This window comes from Peromyscus maniculatus, chromosome 16, assembly GCF_049852395.1.
Source record: "Peromyscus maniculatus bairdii isolate BWxNUB_F1_BW_parent chromosome 16, HU_Pman_BW_mat_3.1, whole genome shotgun sequence".
NCBI classification, from domain to species: domain Eukaryota; kingdom Metazoa; phylum Chordata; class Mammalia; order Rodentia; family Cricetidae; genus Peromyscus; species Peromyscus maniculatus.
The window spans coordinates 58,252,041-58,266,909 of NC_134867.1; the positions used below are offsets into that span (position 1 = coordinate 58,252,041).

The 14,869-nt window shown below is 50.0% G+C and overlaps 2 protein-coding genes across 4 annotated transcripts in view; one reads left to right on the forward strand and one right to left on the reverse strand.

Annotated features, from left to right (window-relative positions):
- Synj2 (synaptojanin 2) overlaps nucleotides 1-6,448 on the forward strand; it is a 102,475-nt gene extending 96,027 nt beyond the window's left edge. The window contains 5 exon segments of the mRNA XM_076552854.1: nucleotides 216-328; nucleotides 1,351-1,459; nucleotides 3,197-3,372; nucleotides 5,367-6,100; nucleotides 6,102-6,448. Coding sequence (XP_076408969.1) covers nucleotides 216-328; nucleotides 1,351-1,459; nucleotides 3,197-3,372; nucleotides 5,367-6,100; nucleotides 6,102-6,228 — 1,259 coding nt within the window. The 3' untranslated portion in view covers nucleotides 6,229-6,448.
- A 5,426-nt stretch (nucleotides 6,449-11,874) lies between these two features.
- The window catches only part of Serac1 (serine active site containing 1), a 40,690-nt gene continuing 37,695 nt past the window's right edge, over nucleotides 11,875-14,869 (reverse strand). For all 3 annotated transcript variants that reach the window (XM_076552856.1, XM_076552855.1, XM_076552857.1), the window contains one exon: nucleotides 11,875-14,109. In XM_076552856.1, the coding sequence (XP_076408971.1) occupies nucleotides 13,973-14,109 (137 nt within the window). In that variant the 3' untranslated portion in view covers nucleotides 11,875-13,972. The remainder of the gene's footprint in view (nucleotides 14,110-14,869) is intronic.

Genomic DNA, 14,869 nt, shown 5'->3' on the forward strand with positions numbered 1-14,869 from the left:
TTGTAAGCGCTCTATGGCTAACCCATAACCACAGCCCCAAAGAGAAACTTTGGAGACTCTTAGGGGGCCTGCTTGGGAGCACTCTGTATGGCTTGTGAGTCTGCCTGCACTCCTGACCATGGCTGTGTCTGCCTTTGTGGCTGCCGCCTCCCCACTTCTTGTAGCTTGCTAGCACGTGACCAAGTCACTGAAGCCGCGGCTGTCTTTTTCCGCAGCTGGCTTAGTGGTGAAGAAGTCAGCCTCAGATGTCTCCATCTCCGCCGGCACTCATGGGCAGTATTCAATCTTGCAGACGGCGAAACTTCTTCCAGGAGCACCTCAGCAACCAGTGAGTCCCTCGGGCTCCCAGGGAAGTGGTTAGCATGTCCAACCCGAGGGAGTGCCCCACCCCAAGATCATGTGGATCGCGCCTTTCCAAGGAATATGTAGCTCTGTCTCCTTAACCCTCTCCCTGCCTGTCACTCCATTCCCCCAAACCCCTAATGCTTAGTCTCAGCTTCTTTACAGGTCTTTTATGTGGCTGTGCAGAGCACTGTGGGAGTGGACGCTTGGGATAAATAACCCCCAGTGTCCCTGCAAAGCAAACTGCCCACTTCCAGACTCTTCTTTCGCGCCCTTGTAATTCTTAGCTTTGCCTAGATCTGTAGAGCATTGAGTGGTAAAGGGAAAAGGGAGAATTCAGATATGTTTGGCCATTTTGGTGTAATGTTAGAGACCCACTGGGTCTGAATCCCGCCAAAGCATGGTTCTGAAAAATTGCAAGGGGAGTGGGCGGGGGGACTCGTCTGGAGGAGTTCTGAGATGGACATGCAGAAGAGAGTCAGTGGCCAGGAGGTGAAGGCCGTACTGATGTGCCCAGGAAGCTGCACAGGCTGGCAAGCGGGGCCAGGCTGGAATATGCAGTCAAGGCAGGCTGAGGTGTTGACTAGATTCCAGAATATACAGTAATAGAAAATGGGTCTCAGCTGACCCAGGAGCTGAGTGAAGAGGTAGACAATTCTGTTTGGAAACATGTCTCCGGGAGGTGTTTTCATACTACACAGACTATGGAAGGCATGGTCTGAGACTGCTCTCCAGCTCTACCTGACTATGGAATGTCACATTACAAGAGTCTGTTTGGGAGCTGGAAGTCGTCAGCTCAGGCCTTCAGTGCATTTCTCTCCTTGGTGGGTAGAGAAGGGCGTTGAGAGATGTGGTTCGGAATAAGTGGGTGTGTCCATCATCTGATGGGGTTCTGCAGAGCTCACATTCACATACAGACCACCTGCCACCCCTACAGACAAGCAAGTGACGTACACGCTCATTTCCTGCCTGCGTTAATCTATGTCTCTTCCTGCTTCCGTCCTCAAGCCCAAGGCTAGAACTGGAATAAGTAAACCTTACAACGTCAAGCAGATCAAAACCACCAATGCCCAGGAGGCAGAAGCAGCGATCCGGTGTCTCCTGGAAGCCAGAGGAGGTAGGGTCTCTTGGGAACCATGTCCCTGGCCAAAAGGGAGTGCCAAGTCCTCCTTTATCCTTTTACAGACAGTGGCCTAGAAAAGATCTGGGTCTAGGCTGGCGCTCTCTCTCTCTCTCTCCCTCTCCCTCTCCCTCTCCCTCCCTCCCTCTCCCTCCCTCCCTCCCTCCCTCTCTCTCCCCTCTCTCCCTCCCTCCCTCTCCCTCCCTCCCTCCCTCTCCCTCTCTCTCCCTCTCTCTCCCCTCCCCTTCTCTCCCCCTCTCTCTGTCTTTTTCTTTTTTTCCTCCTTTCTTTTCTTTTTTATTTCTTTTTTATGCAATGTTAATTGGAAATAGCCTTTAGTATTTTATTTACTTATTTTTGATATATTTTCCACTTAAAATCACATACTCAAAATTCAGGAAGTATGTAGAAAGTAATCCCATGATGATCTGGCAGCATTTTAGAGATAAATAAATGAAATTTTATAAAGGTTGATGTTGGGCCAGTGAACCTGAAGATCTGAGCTGAGTCCCGGGAAGGAGAACTGAGTACCCCAGGTTGTCTTGTGCCATCCACAAGTGCAGCATGGCACTCCTGTGCCCCTCCATAGATGATAATAGATAAACATAAACACGTTTAGGAGAAGGCTAGAGTTGTAAGAACTAACTCATTCTGCCAGCGGGGTGACAAAGGACCGCTGTGTAGATGTCCTGGCTGCAAACACGAAATCCACCTTGTAAATCACGGGCAAGTGTAAATAAATCCTGTGCCTCGGGCTGGGGCATCCGCCCCGCCACACTGCTGTTAATCTGCGCTGCTGGTACCTCACGTAACCCTTGTTCTCCTGTGGGATCCCTCCCATTCTCTCTCATCACTACTTCTAACGATTGCTGTTTGGGTTTTGGGCTACAATCCAGAATCTCTTTTGGAGAGGAAAGATGATGCCCTTTGTAAAGAAATACGGGACTATTGTAATTGCCCGATTGTATTAACCAGGGTATTCATCTGACTTGGAGTTCTCCACACACCGAAGGAGGACAGAGGGCCTGGGCTAGAAACCTGAGAAATGTGGTTGCAGGATTACACAGCACAGGTGGTTTTGTTTTTTCTTCACTTATCAGGACCTCCATACAGTGGCGTACTAGTCACGGAAATATAGTCACATACTGTGTGATTCCACGTGTGCGTGAGGTCCGTGGTAGGTGGGTCCACAGAGACAGAAAGCTGTGAGGAGGAAGAAGGCATGGGTTTCTTTTTGGCAGAACAAAACTGGTCTAGAATTGGACCGTGGTAATGCCTGTGCTGCTTGGGGAATGCATCAAAAACCATTAAGATGGGTACATTTCAAGGTGGGTGATACGTGAAGAGCAAACGGCTCTAGAGACACACGTTAGTGAGGTCTGAAGTCTGCCCACCGTCCTGATAAGACGCTGCCTTGTTCACACTCCTGTTGGGGTTCTGTTGCTTTGTGGGCGCTCTTCCTTGAGGAACGTCCGACACTTTCTGTGTGGTATCAGGGTCTCACTGATCCTTCCTCAGGGCCCGTGGGTCCCAGGCCCCACCCCGTGAAGGAAGTGAGTGTGCACTACTGGTCCCAGACCTGGCTATCTAGTCCTGACGAGCCCTCAAGACCTCCCTGTAGCTAGAAAGAAACACACTGGATTCCTATGGCTCTGAGACGCACACTCTCGAAAGGTTAGGTCGTGCCGTGGATTCCACCACCTTGTACTTGAGCTGAGTGATTCCATGTTTCAGGTATCCCAGAAGCAGCCCCGGGGGCCATGCCCCTGAGAGACCAAGGGTCTTCCAAGCCAGAGCCCATGCTTGCAGGAGGCAAGCCGGAGGCCTCCCTGGGGCCCCCTGTCCTGCCCCGCCGGCCTGCGCCTCGGGTTCCAGCTATCAAGAAGCCAACTCTGAGGAGGACGGGAAAGGTAAGAAGCCAAGACGGGTGAGCCCCTCCTTCCAAGGTTGCTCATGGTCTTGTCACATAAAGTCATGTCCAGGACAGAGGTGAAGTTGGCTTGGGTTTCTCCACCCACACCTGCGTCCCAGACTTAGCCGTGTCTAGAGGAGAAGTGGTTCCTTTGCCAACGGCTTCTCCCTCATCTCCCTCTTCTCCCAGCTGCTCCTTGGCCTCAGCTGAGCGGAGCAAGGGCCTGACTGGCCTTGGCAGGTTCTCACTGTGACACTCACTGTGCACAGCTTCAGAGGGACTGCTTCATGAATGTTCCCCGTCTGCACAGGGAGCGGCCGTGGATGCATTCTGCCCAGTGGTTCAGTGCTGCTGTTTGTGTGTGGCACGTGCATGTGGTTTCACATGCACAGATTTATGTGCATTAGAAAAGCACTAACGGGGGGGGGGGGCTGGGGAAGACAGCTCCGGGGGCTAAGAGCACTTGCTGCACCCGCGTGAGGACCTGAGTCGGGATCCCACCACTCATGGAAAAGGCACGGTACAGCCACGCATGCACCTGCAACCCCGGAGATGTAGAGGGCACAGGTGGAGGATTGCTGGGGCTTAATGGCCGCCAGCCGAGCTCCCGATCCAGGGAGAGACTCTGTCTCAAAGGAATGAGGTGGGGCGTGACAAAGGAGGGTATCCAAGCTCCTCCAGGCCCTTCCCTATACAGGGGCACCCCCCCCCCACACACACACACACAGGCTCATACACCACAAACATCTCTCTCTCTCTCTCTCTCTCTCTCTCTCTCTCTCTCTCTCACACACACACACACACACACACACACACACACACACACACACACAGGCTCATACACCACAACCATCTCTCTCTCTCTCTCTCTCTCTCTCTCACACACACACACACACACACACAGGAAAACCCTAACCAGTTCCTAGATTAGCAGTTTTACTTTGCTCACACGGCCATGGTCTTCTGCAACAGCTTCTGACCACTTTTCTTGCAGATCGTTTTCTGCTCTCGCTCACAAGCTTCTCAGCCTTGCTTGCTGCTGCAAAGACATGAGTTTGTAAGGACGGTAGCTGCGCAGAGGCTGACACCTGTAGATACCTCTGGATCTTCTGTTTGATCTCAGTTCTAGGAGCGGGCCACTCGGTAACCTCTGCCTGGCCACCATAGAGCGACTGTCGCTTTCCCAGCCCGCCCAGCGGGAGACGTCGCTCTGGCATGTGCCTACGTATTGAGTTTGCTTTTCTGTCTTCCGGTTGTCCTTCTGTCCTGCGTTGGCCTGTTGCTGCTGCCTGTCCATTTTTCCACGCTTGGTTGCAAAATGAACTGTCCACCTCTTTCCTGTGTGCAGGAGCAGAGGTGGCTTGTCTTTTCAGTGGCTGCCCAGGAATTTTGGTACAAGGCTGGTGGAGAAGGATTATGCTTTCAGATTGTGTTCTTAAGAACAGTTGGAAACACTGGACCTGGACCACTGGGCTTACCTCCCCGGCCCCATCTGTACCAAAGCTTCCCTTTGCACCATGTCGTTTAAAAGCAGAGCTAAGAAAGTGGGGGCCCCTTCTGTATTGAAATATAAAAGACCCAAGGAGAAAGCAGAGCCGTTTGCCCTTCGGGCCCCAACACAGTCCCTCCGGGTGTGGTACAGTGCATGCTGAGTTATCTCGTTAGGTCTGCACTCCTAACGAACGCCTCAGAAGGGTTCTTGCTGAGTGAGGGGAAAACACACCCCCATTTTGTCAGGCAACCAAGACAACGTCTTTGTAAATTACCCACTGTGGCTCTGGTTTTAAATCTCTTGCCGTCGTCCGGTACCCATGCTGGATGGACCGTGTGCTTCTCCGGCACCTCCTCATTCCCGCTCACTCCGCTGGCTCCCAGACACTGTCTCACTGGTTGCCTCAGCCCCATCCATCTCTGTTCCCTACCGAGTGTTGTCTGGGGGCCCACTTCTTACCCACTGGCTTCTCACTGTCACTCTACCTTGCCTTCCCTCAGCCCACGTCGCCCGAAGAACAGTTTGAACAGCAGCCTGTCCACTTTACGATCGGTTCCCAGGAAATGAGCCTCGAGACCCCTCCTCCAACCACAGCCCCTCAGGTCGCGCCTGTTCCCAAACCGAGAACTTTTCAGCCTGGGAAAGGGATCGAGAGGAGGCCGAGCAGCGGCAAGACAGCGCTCGGTGAAGCGCCTCCCGTGACAGGTGCGACGGAGCTACCGCCTCCGGAGGCCCCGACCCTGGCTCCCAAGGTGCCCCCGAGGAGGAAGAAGTCTGCCCCGGCAGCCTTCCACCTACAGGTCCTGCAGAGCAACAGCCAACTCCTCCAGGACCTCCCGTGCCCCCCACCGCAGCCCGACGCCTACCTGCCCTGTCCGCAGCCTGACGCCTACCCGCCCTGTCCACCAGCAGCGGCTCTTCTTGGCGTTTCATCCGCCGCAAGCCCTGAGACGGATGAGCCCAGAGTGGCGGAGCCCGAGGTAGCAGCTGCTTTCCATGGTGATGATCCAGATCCCTTCTGGAGCCTTCTCCACCACCCTAAGCTGCTGAATCATACCTGGTTACCCAGGAGCTCTGACCCTTTAGACTTGGGGTCCAGGAACTCGGAGAGGACACACACAGACCCAGCACAGGTCAGCGCCTCAGTGGCTGAGAGGGGGCTGCCACCAGACCGTGGCGGGAAAGACTTCAGTCACTGGGTGGCAGCCAGTAACAAAGACAAGAGGACAACATTAGGCGTTTGACCCACGGGCAAGGACGTGGCCCGTCGCCTTTGAAGATGCTCGTTCCGGATGTTCGCCCTCCTCGTGTGGGCATAAGCCTGGCCTGGTTGAGAGGGATATCAATGTAAAGTTGCACTGAAAGACTTGTCACTCGTGTGTAGTTTGTAGAGATTGTCTCCCATTCAGTACAGTCCTTCAGCGGCCACCAAAAGATTTCATTCAAGACCTGTGCATTCTGAGCTTGCTCTCAGGGGGATGGGAAATGTGCTGTCGGATTCAGCAGATGGATTTTAAAGGAAAGGAATCTAGCTTGCCCAAGATGCTCTCACCCACTGAATTTTAAATGGTTGTTCAACTTACGTGTGTAAACCATTTGCCTGTTGTTTTTGTCTGCGTTTTACGGATTCGGGGTAAGTGGTGGGTTCATAAAGGATAACATTAAAAGCAGTTGGGACCATTCAGAGCTGTTCTGGCCCACTTTAAATCAGGTTAAGGAAGGGAAAAAAAGGTCAGTTGAAAACAGCAAATAGGTCAACATCATGCCTGGACCGTGCATTCTTGTGAGCCCCTTTTTTATGGGGTTGCCCTTCATAGCTTCAGGCTCAGCAGGAAGACCTCGTCTGTACTGAGCATGCGTGTGTGCTGATGTTCCTTAAACAGTACAGCGTAACAGGTGAGTACAAGAGAATGTGTAGGAACTATACACTGTGCCGTTGGGGACTTGGCATCTATGGATGTGGGTACCTCAGGGTGTCCTGGAACGGATCTCTCACAGACACTCAGGTAACTACCCACGTGTATTAACTCTGATGATGGATAAGTCCTGTGGGAGCTGGTGGCGATACTGTTTTGGTAGTGACAGGTGCACCATGAACTTCTACGCCACTCAGATATGGACCAGCTGACTCCTGCATGCCCTCTACACGGCCATGGTCCTGAGCTGTGGTATGCTGCTTAAACCAATTTCTATTCACCCTCTGGATGAAACCTCCTCCATATTGTTCATGTTCCATAAAGGCACAAAATGTGAAAACTCGTACTGGCCCATAATGACTGATCTTCCTTGGTGTGGTTTATGATGGTTCCAGGAGTGTTCTATATGGCTTTATGAGGAAGTACCTCCAGGGCAAGGAGCGTGGTGGGCTTGGTATCTGCGTGTCTCTTGGGTCTGTGTGTTACCTTCCCATTTTCATGCATTTCTAATACTTCTCATCTCTTCTCAAGAACTGATCAAGACAGCATGATGCTATTTTATATTTTAAAAATATTGTGAGGCCTACAATCTATTTTGAGCAGATATCACATTTTTGTGTATAAAAAGTTCCTTAGCTGAAGAAGGCCGAGATTGCAGGGTCACAAGGTCAAGACCAGCCTGGGCAACAGAGCAACATCCCTTTTCAGAAAGAAGGAAATTGATTAGCAAACCTGTTATGCCAACTTCCATACTTCGGAGTCTTTCACATCATAGACCCATACAGCAATGTCCTGTGTGGCCTCTTTTGGGCAATCCTGCAGTGAATGCTAATGGTTGGGACAGTCATGGTCATTTTGCTTGGGACATGCCACTCGCTCTTTATCACCTACCAGACCACTGGGATTTCAGAAATTATTTTCACGGTCACATTCGAGATATTTTGTAAATGGTTTAAATCTGGCATTCAAGAACAAAAGTCCATGTATCTACATTCATCTGAAAATGGATCAGAGAAAAAGGAGCTGACGACTTACAGATTAAATAGGCAACATGCAAATTTGGCAGTTATAAAAGATGGTGTGGGGGCCCTGGAGACATGGCTCAGCAGTTAAGAGCACTGGCTGCTCTTCCAGAGGACCTGGATTTGAATCCCAGCACCCACATAGTGGCTCACAATAGAGTCTGTAACTCCAATCCCACAGGATCCAATGTTCTTTTCTGGCCTCTGGGAGCACTGTATGCTCAGACATACATGCAGACAAAACATCAATAAAAATAAAAAAAAAAGGAAAAATTCGAGATGGTGTGTGGATTGACCAGTGTTTTCAGTGGTGCCCAAGTACTTTTTAAAGGATTGAGTGGTTCATCTCGTGCATGTTCTACAAATAAAAACCTTACAGGAAGCGTCAGAGATTCAGTTCAGAGGTGGGCTGCCTGGAGATGTTAAAGGGTTGGCCATGATATTCCTTCCCACGAGTGCAGTCATGATGGAAGACTCCTGTTTCTAAACTCAGATGACCTTTCCTGTATATACCTTCGTATCCTGCCACAGAGGAGGTGAATTTGATGGCAGACACATGTAACCCCCAGTCTGAAAGGCAGCAAGAGAGGTCAGCCCCACACAGCTGCTTGCGGCGAGGAAAGCACTCCAGCCTCTAGTTTCTTTGTTCTTCACAGCAATGGACTGACCCAGAAGCCAGAAGTCCACGAGGTAAGTGCTCATGAGAGAAGCGGCCGCCCCTGGGAGTCTGAAAGTGAAGAGCCCACACCCAGGAGTGTGGGTCAAAAGGAAAAGTTCATCGTTAAAAACTCAACAAGCTGGGCATGCTGGTATAGGCCTGTAATCCCAGCATGCCGGAGGCAGAGGCAAGGGGATCTCTGTGGGTTCGAGGCCAACCTGGTCTACAGAGTGAGTTCCAGGACAGCCAGAGCTACATAGTGAGACCCAGTCTCGAGTAGGGGGAAAAAAGGACCGTTGGAATGGTCTTACTAAAACAATGCTTACTACTAACTGGAGGATGTCTAAAGCCAACAGCAGTAGGTTGCATACGTCAGCAGTGAGCAACCGCCCCCCAGACTTCATCCTGTGTTGGGTTTGTTTTTGGTCTTTGGTCTTGGTTAATGTGACTGACAGCGCCATTGCTTTAAGCATGCTGCAGTTCACCACACTGTTTCAGGGGTGATACCGACAGCTTCACATGGCTTCTCAGACCCTAGCAGAGCCTCTTTAGAGTTCCTACATATTAAGAAAACTACGGTGACTGAAATTGGGAAATCTCAAGAAATGTCTACAAAGGTTTAAAGTTGCTGAAGTTTGAGATAGTTAAGGAAAAAAAAAATCTCAGCACGCGCAGGGAGTCATGTGCTAAAGCATTGGCTTTGGAATGGTCGTTTCATTGGGAAGGAAAACTCTGAAAATGATAACTCATACTAGTGATTAATGAAGTCTGTGTGTGCTTTGAGTTGGTAATTTGTCCTCATGGTGGATACATTCACTTCTTTTTAAAACTGGAGTTCTTTTCAGACATGCAGAGAATCCAGGACTCTCTCTTTGGCCAGCCTTCCTCTACATCAAATGCCACTGCCAGCTCTTTTGTTTTTGTTTTGGAGACAGGGTTTCTCTGTAGCCCTGGCTGTCCTGGCACTCACTCTGTAGACCAGGCTGGCCTCGATCACGGAAACCCGCCTGCCTCTGCCTCCCGAGTGCTGAGACAAAGTCATGCACCACCATGCTGGGCTGCAGTTGCTAGTTCTGACTGTGTGATGTTTTGTTTTGTTTTTCAACAATGGAGCTCAGTAGAAAAAGACAGAATAATAAGGTTAAGAATTTATGGCTTGAGAGCCTAAGAGGTGGCTCAGTAGTCAGAGGTGCTTGCAGCCAAGTCTGAAGACCTGAGTTCAATCTCTAAGACTCACAAGTGGAAGGAGGGAACTCCTCAAAGTTGTCCTCTGACCTACAGTACACTCGTGCACACACACACACACACACACACACACACAGAAACTAAGTAAAGAAAAACCCCTAGAATTTATCATGTGGAAGCTGCTCTCAGGGACCACTGACATGACATATACGAATTAGGCTCCATTTGTGTGAGAACTGAGGGGCGAGACGGCCTTCTCAAGGCCCTTAAGTCCGACTGAGGAATGGCTGAACTGTGAGGGTGGTTTGCGTACATTTCTTCATGGGAACAGATGGGAGTCTGTATCTTTAAATTCTGCCCATGTCGGTGGTGGTGCATGCCTTTAATCCCAGCACTCGGGAGGCAGGTGGATCTCTGTGAGTTCAAGGCCTGCCTGGTTTACAGAGTGAGTTCCAGGACAGCAAGCCTGTTACACAGAGAAACTATCTCAAAACAAGACAAAATCCTGCCTGTGTTTCTTCTAAGCTAATTAGTCACAAAATACAGTTACTACTGTTGTGTTTCTCAGGAGTAAGACTAAATATACTGGTCATCTCACGATGGTAAACCGATAAGGATTTGCTTTGGCTGTGTGACTCGGACCTGGCCAAGGAAGGGGCCAGCCGGCCACAGAGGGTTTGTTCCAAGGTGGTAGGAGCCGGGCTCAGACTCACAACAACGCAAACTTTCGGGCTGAGCTCCGCACCGTGATGAGGACAAGGCGGTGCCAGCAGAGGCTTAGTGGAGCATGAACGTGAAGAAATGCAGGGCTCCCATATACTACCTGCCCCCCCAGAGAGCACCCCGGATACCCTGCACGGGATCAACACAATTGATGAAGCTGCACCTGATGTCGTCACCTCTGACGGCCTGGCTTCACATCAGACATCACTCTGTGCTGCACGTTCTGAGGTATGATGACACGGGATCTACCAGTGCATTATCAGAGCTGTTTCACTGCCCTAAAAACCCTGACCCTTGCTCCTATGCACCTCCGAACCCCAATTCCTAGAAACCGCACCCTCGTCTGTTGCCGCCTTTGCAGAATGTTAGATTTGCAGTCCATAGTGTGGCTTTTCCACACTGGCTGGTTTTTTTGTTTTGTTTTGTTTTTTAACCCTAAGGTGTCAGGGCCCTTCCTGTCACCTCACGGGGTGACAGCACCTTTCTTCTTAGTACTGAGTTTTCTCTCAGGATGCACCAGTCACTCACTGAAGGAGAGTGTGGTTGCTCCCAAGCATTGCCAATTGGGGGTGAAGCTGCTGTAACTATCAAGGAGCAGCGTTTCGTGTGGGCATAAATTTCCCACACATCTGATTTCACACCAAAGCTCAGAATGTGTTTTCTAGGAATTGCCAAATGGTTGTCAGAGGCGCTGTGCCATTTTGCATTCCTACTGGCAATAGGTCAGAGTCTCCACGGCTCTGCACCCTTGTCCGTACTTGGCACTGTTGGGGATTGACTGTTCCGGTAAGTGTGTCATGTAGGTTCTTAATGTGACGATGAACACCTTCATAGCCTGCATGTGTGTCTATGGTGACGTGTCTGCGTCCCTGGCCAGGGCTTAGTTAGGCTTTTTTTCCTTACTGGTGAGTTTTACATAACTCATAAAAAAAATAACAATTGTTTTCCATAAAAGTCCTTCATCAGCTGTGTCTATTATAGACAATTTTTCCCAACTACTCTTTATGCATTTCAATTTGTTTCAACTGTTTCCTTTTTCTGCATTTATTGTTTCTAATTTTAAAGCTGTGTTCCATTACTTCAGATTCTCATATCTAACAAGACATTTAAACTTACAATCTTACAAAGCCTAGCTTCACCCTTTGTATTTTAGCATGAATTTTTCTCCTTGTTATTAACTGCTCAATTGTAATTTTGCTTTTTACTTTTCTTTGACCCAAGACATGATTGAGACTAAGTGTGAACAGAGAAGACAAGTGGATTGGGAGTCTGGGTTTGTTTTTCTACACAAGGTCTCTCTCTAGCTCAGAGTGGCCCGGAACTAGCTGGGCCTCCTGCCTCAACCTCCCAAGTGGTGCACGTTTGTGGCCATGTGCACGTTTTGTTTTGAGACACTACATAGCCCTGGCTGGCCTGGAACTTGCTATGTATATCAGGTTGGCTTTGAACTCAGAGATTTCCCTGCCTCCTGAGTGCTGGTATTAAAGGTATGCGCCATCATGTACAGCCCAAGATATATTTTTTAATGATTTCATCAACATATTTCTAGTTGTGGGTTGGTTTACCCCAAATGTATCCATAAATTATTAACATTATTCTAGAAATCTATGTATGATAAAATACCACATTATATTCCATGCCATTACATTACACTAAGTGACGTACACTCAAGGTGAAGCTCTAGACCTCATCAACACTGCTTGAGTTCCTGCAGCCTGACTACATCTGCTCATTACACTGATAGCCGTTTTAAGGACAATTTAGCCGAGACTGTGATTCCTCCCTCCCTTCCTATTTCTAACGTGAGGTAGGAGGGTTACTTGGTTTCTAGGGGGTTCTGTTTGCATTTTAAAGCACGGTATTTTCATTCTTTCCATTTGCCTTCATGCAGTCACTAAAGGCACGCGGGCCTTCGGCGATGCTGCCAGCGCCTGCCTGCCCTGCGGCGGATAGCATCTTCCTCCTGCAGCTACTGCGCTTCTGTCCACATCAAGCCATGCTCGTGGGCTCTGCGCTCGTCCAGTCCTTAAGTCCGCTGCTTCTGTACCACGCCACTGTGCCCGCTGGGCCTTTCAATCGCTTCCTTGTTCGGGCTGTGCTGCTTTTAGAAGAAGTGCGCCTTGGCCAGTGCTGCCCTTGTGTTGTCCTGCTCCAGCGCGAGAAAGGACATTTCTTCCCCCTTGGTCTGGTGTATGACAAACCCCATCCACACCTTTGTGATAAACGGTCTTTGCGCCACGAGGACAGAGCAGAAATGTTGTCTACTCGGAAAAACAGCCACAGTAATTGAATAACACATCGATAGCTCTTCTCAGATTCCAGTTTTAAAGCAGAACCGCGTCTACCTTCACGGCTATGACAAGCACCTGGGCAGCGAGCGGCCCGTGGTTTCGGCCACTGGTCACTGGTCGCACTGAGTGAGGCAGGGCATCGTGACAGGATACCAGGGTCAGCAGAACTGCTCACCTCATGCCAGGGAAGAAGCCGAGAGTCAGCAAAGGACCAATGCAAGATGGAACCAGTATGCTAAGAGCAACGAGGTGAAGCCAGCATCTTTAGGAGTGGCACTGGGTAAATCCAGAGATGGGAAGTATGTTGGTGTTTACCAGGGGGTTAGGACAGGAAGGGAAACTGACTGCTGCTCAGTGAGCGATAAACAGCCTGAAATGACGGTGGTGATAGCTGGTAACTCTGAACATACTAAAAACCAGTAAGAGGGACACTTCAAAGGTTAAAACTTGGGGCTGGGGATGTAGCTTCCCGGCAGAGTATTTGGCTAGCATGCACAAGGTCTTCGGTTTGATCCCTAGTACTACACCAAAAAAAAAAAAAAAAAAAGGAAATGAATTTCATGTCAATAATGCTATTACTCAAACACAAAAAGTCCACCAGCCTGACTTCCTACGCCCCCGTACCAGAAGAACCTCTAAAGAGAACACAAAGGAAAGTTGAGAGTCCTGATACCACTTGGTTAGTGGATCTGGCAGCTTCGAATAGTTTTTTCATATGCTGACCCTTACATATTCCAGAGCACAGTACTGCATGACTAGTTAAAATATCCTAGAAAGAATCTTTAGAAAAAAGACTGTTCTCAACAATATGAAAAAACAGAAGCATACAAGACTGCCCGTGCACACAACTGGGTGTGTGAGAACCCGTGAGAAAGTGTCAAATCTGTAACTGACACACTAACAGTTAAAAGCTGGCACTACAACGTTATGCACATGGCACCCAGGACAAACATGGCCTCTGCAAGTTCTAGTCTGTTCTCTCCAAATGGCATTTTCATGGTACTCGGAGTTGCCTGCCAGGGCTCTCGGATGAGCTAGGACAGTCTCGGTGGACAGGCACTTTGCCAGAGCAGCTCTGCCCCTAGGCCTAGGCCTGGCACCATGGAGTTTCTTTTAGACCAGAGCAATTCCTTTTAACCCTTCCCCTGTGGCATCCAGGTCGGTGTGGGCACTTCCCAGTGCTGGTGTGAAGAGCTGCCTTCCGTCTGCACCACGCTGCAGAACAGGCCGCCACTGTGGCTGCCCACCTGCACAGAGCTGAACAAGAGGAGAAAGCCATGTTTCCTGCTCTGTATTCACACAAAGGCAGCGTCAGTTCCCAAGGTCCTTGGCTAAAGTTTCACAGATGAACTGTAGAGTACGCTGATATAAAAAAGCATTCTTCGTCTTCGGCTTGCAAATGTCCAAATGGTTGACATCCACAGGAATTAGATCCCCAATGCCTAAATCTGAAGAAACCAGAAGTGTCAGTCAAGCAAAGGGATGCCAAGCTCGCCGAGCGGAACTCTGACTCATGTGAAAATGGACGCCCAGTGCGTGTGAGTCTGAGTTTCTACTTTCCCGACTTCCATGTGGGTTCCAAGCCCTGCGCACTGCACTGTGGTCTTCCCTGTGCCTGCCGGCTAGTACCAATCATTCTGCTGCTCTCCTAAGAGGGGGGTACCCACGTGGAACCTATTCTAGGCCCACATCCCCATGCTCATTCTCGGGAGGGGAGGGAGACGATAACAGGATTGACTGCGTCAGTATTGACTGCTTGAGGGACCAGAAAGGGGATCTGTTATTTCAGTCTGGCAAGTCCACCTGGCTGCAGGTAACAAGAGATGCCAGTGAGTCACCACCGAGTGGAGGGAGGAGGTAATAAAGGGAAAGGGGACAGTCCGCATGACGGGGACAATGCCGTGGTGCTGCAGCAGCTGCTCAGAGACTGGCTCTGCTGCTGCGCTGACGCCGCTGCTGTGCAATGCCCCAGCCAAGGACCTGGGGTTCTGCTGTAGAGCTGCTTTGGGGTCTGTGGGGGTATTTTCCATTTTGTGTGGGAGATCCTGAGATAAGGACCAAGCTCATTATGCACACTAAGAATCATCACTAAGGCAAGCACACGGTGTGTGGGCACTAAGAGCTGCCAGGAAGGACCTAAGCCAGCCTCAGAAAGGAGTTCCAAGAGATGATCCTCAAGCTGAGGAGAGGTGGTCAGTCAAGGGAGGC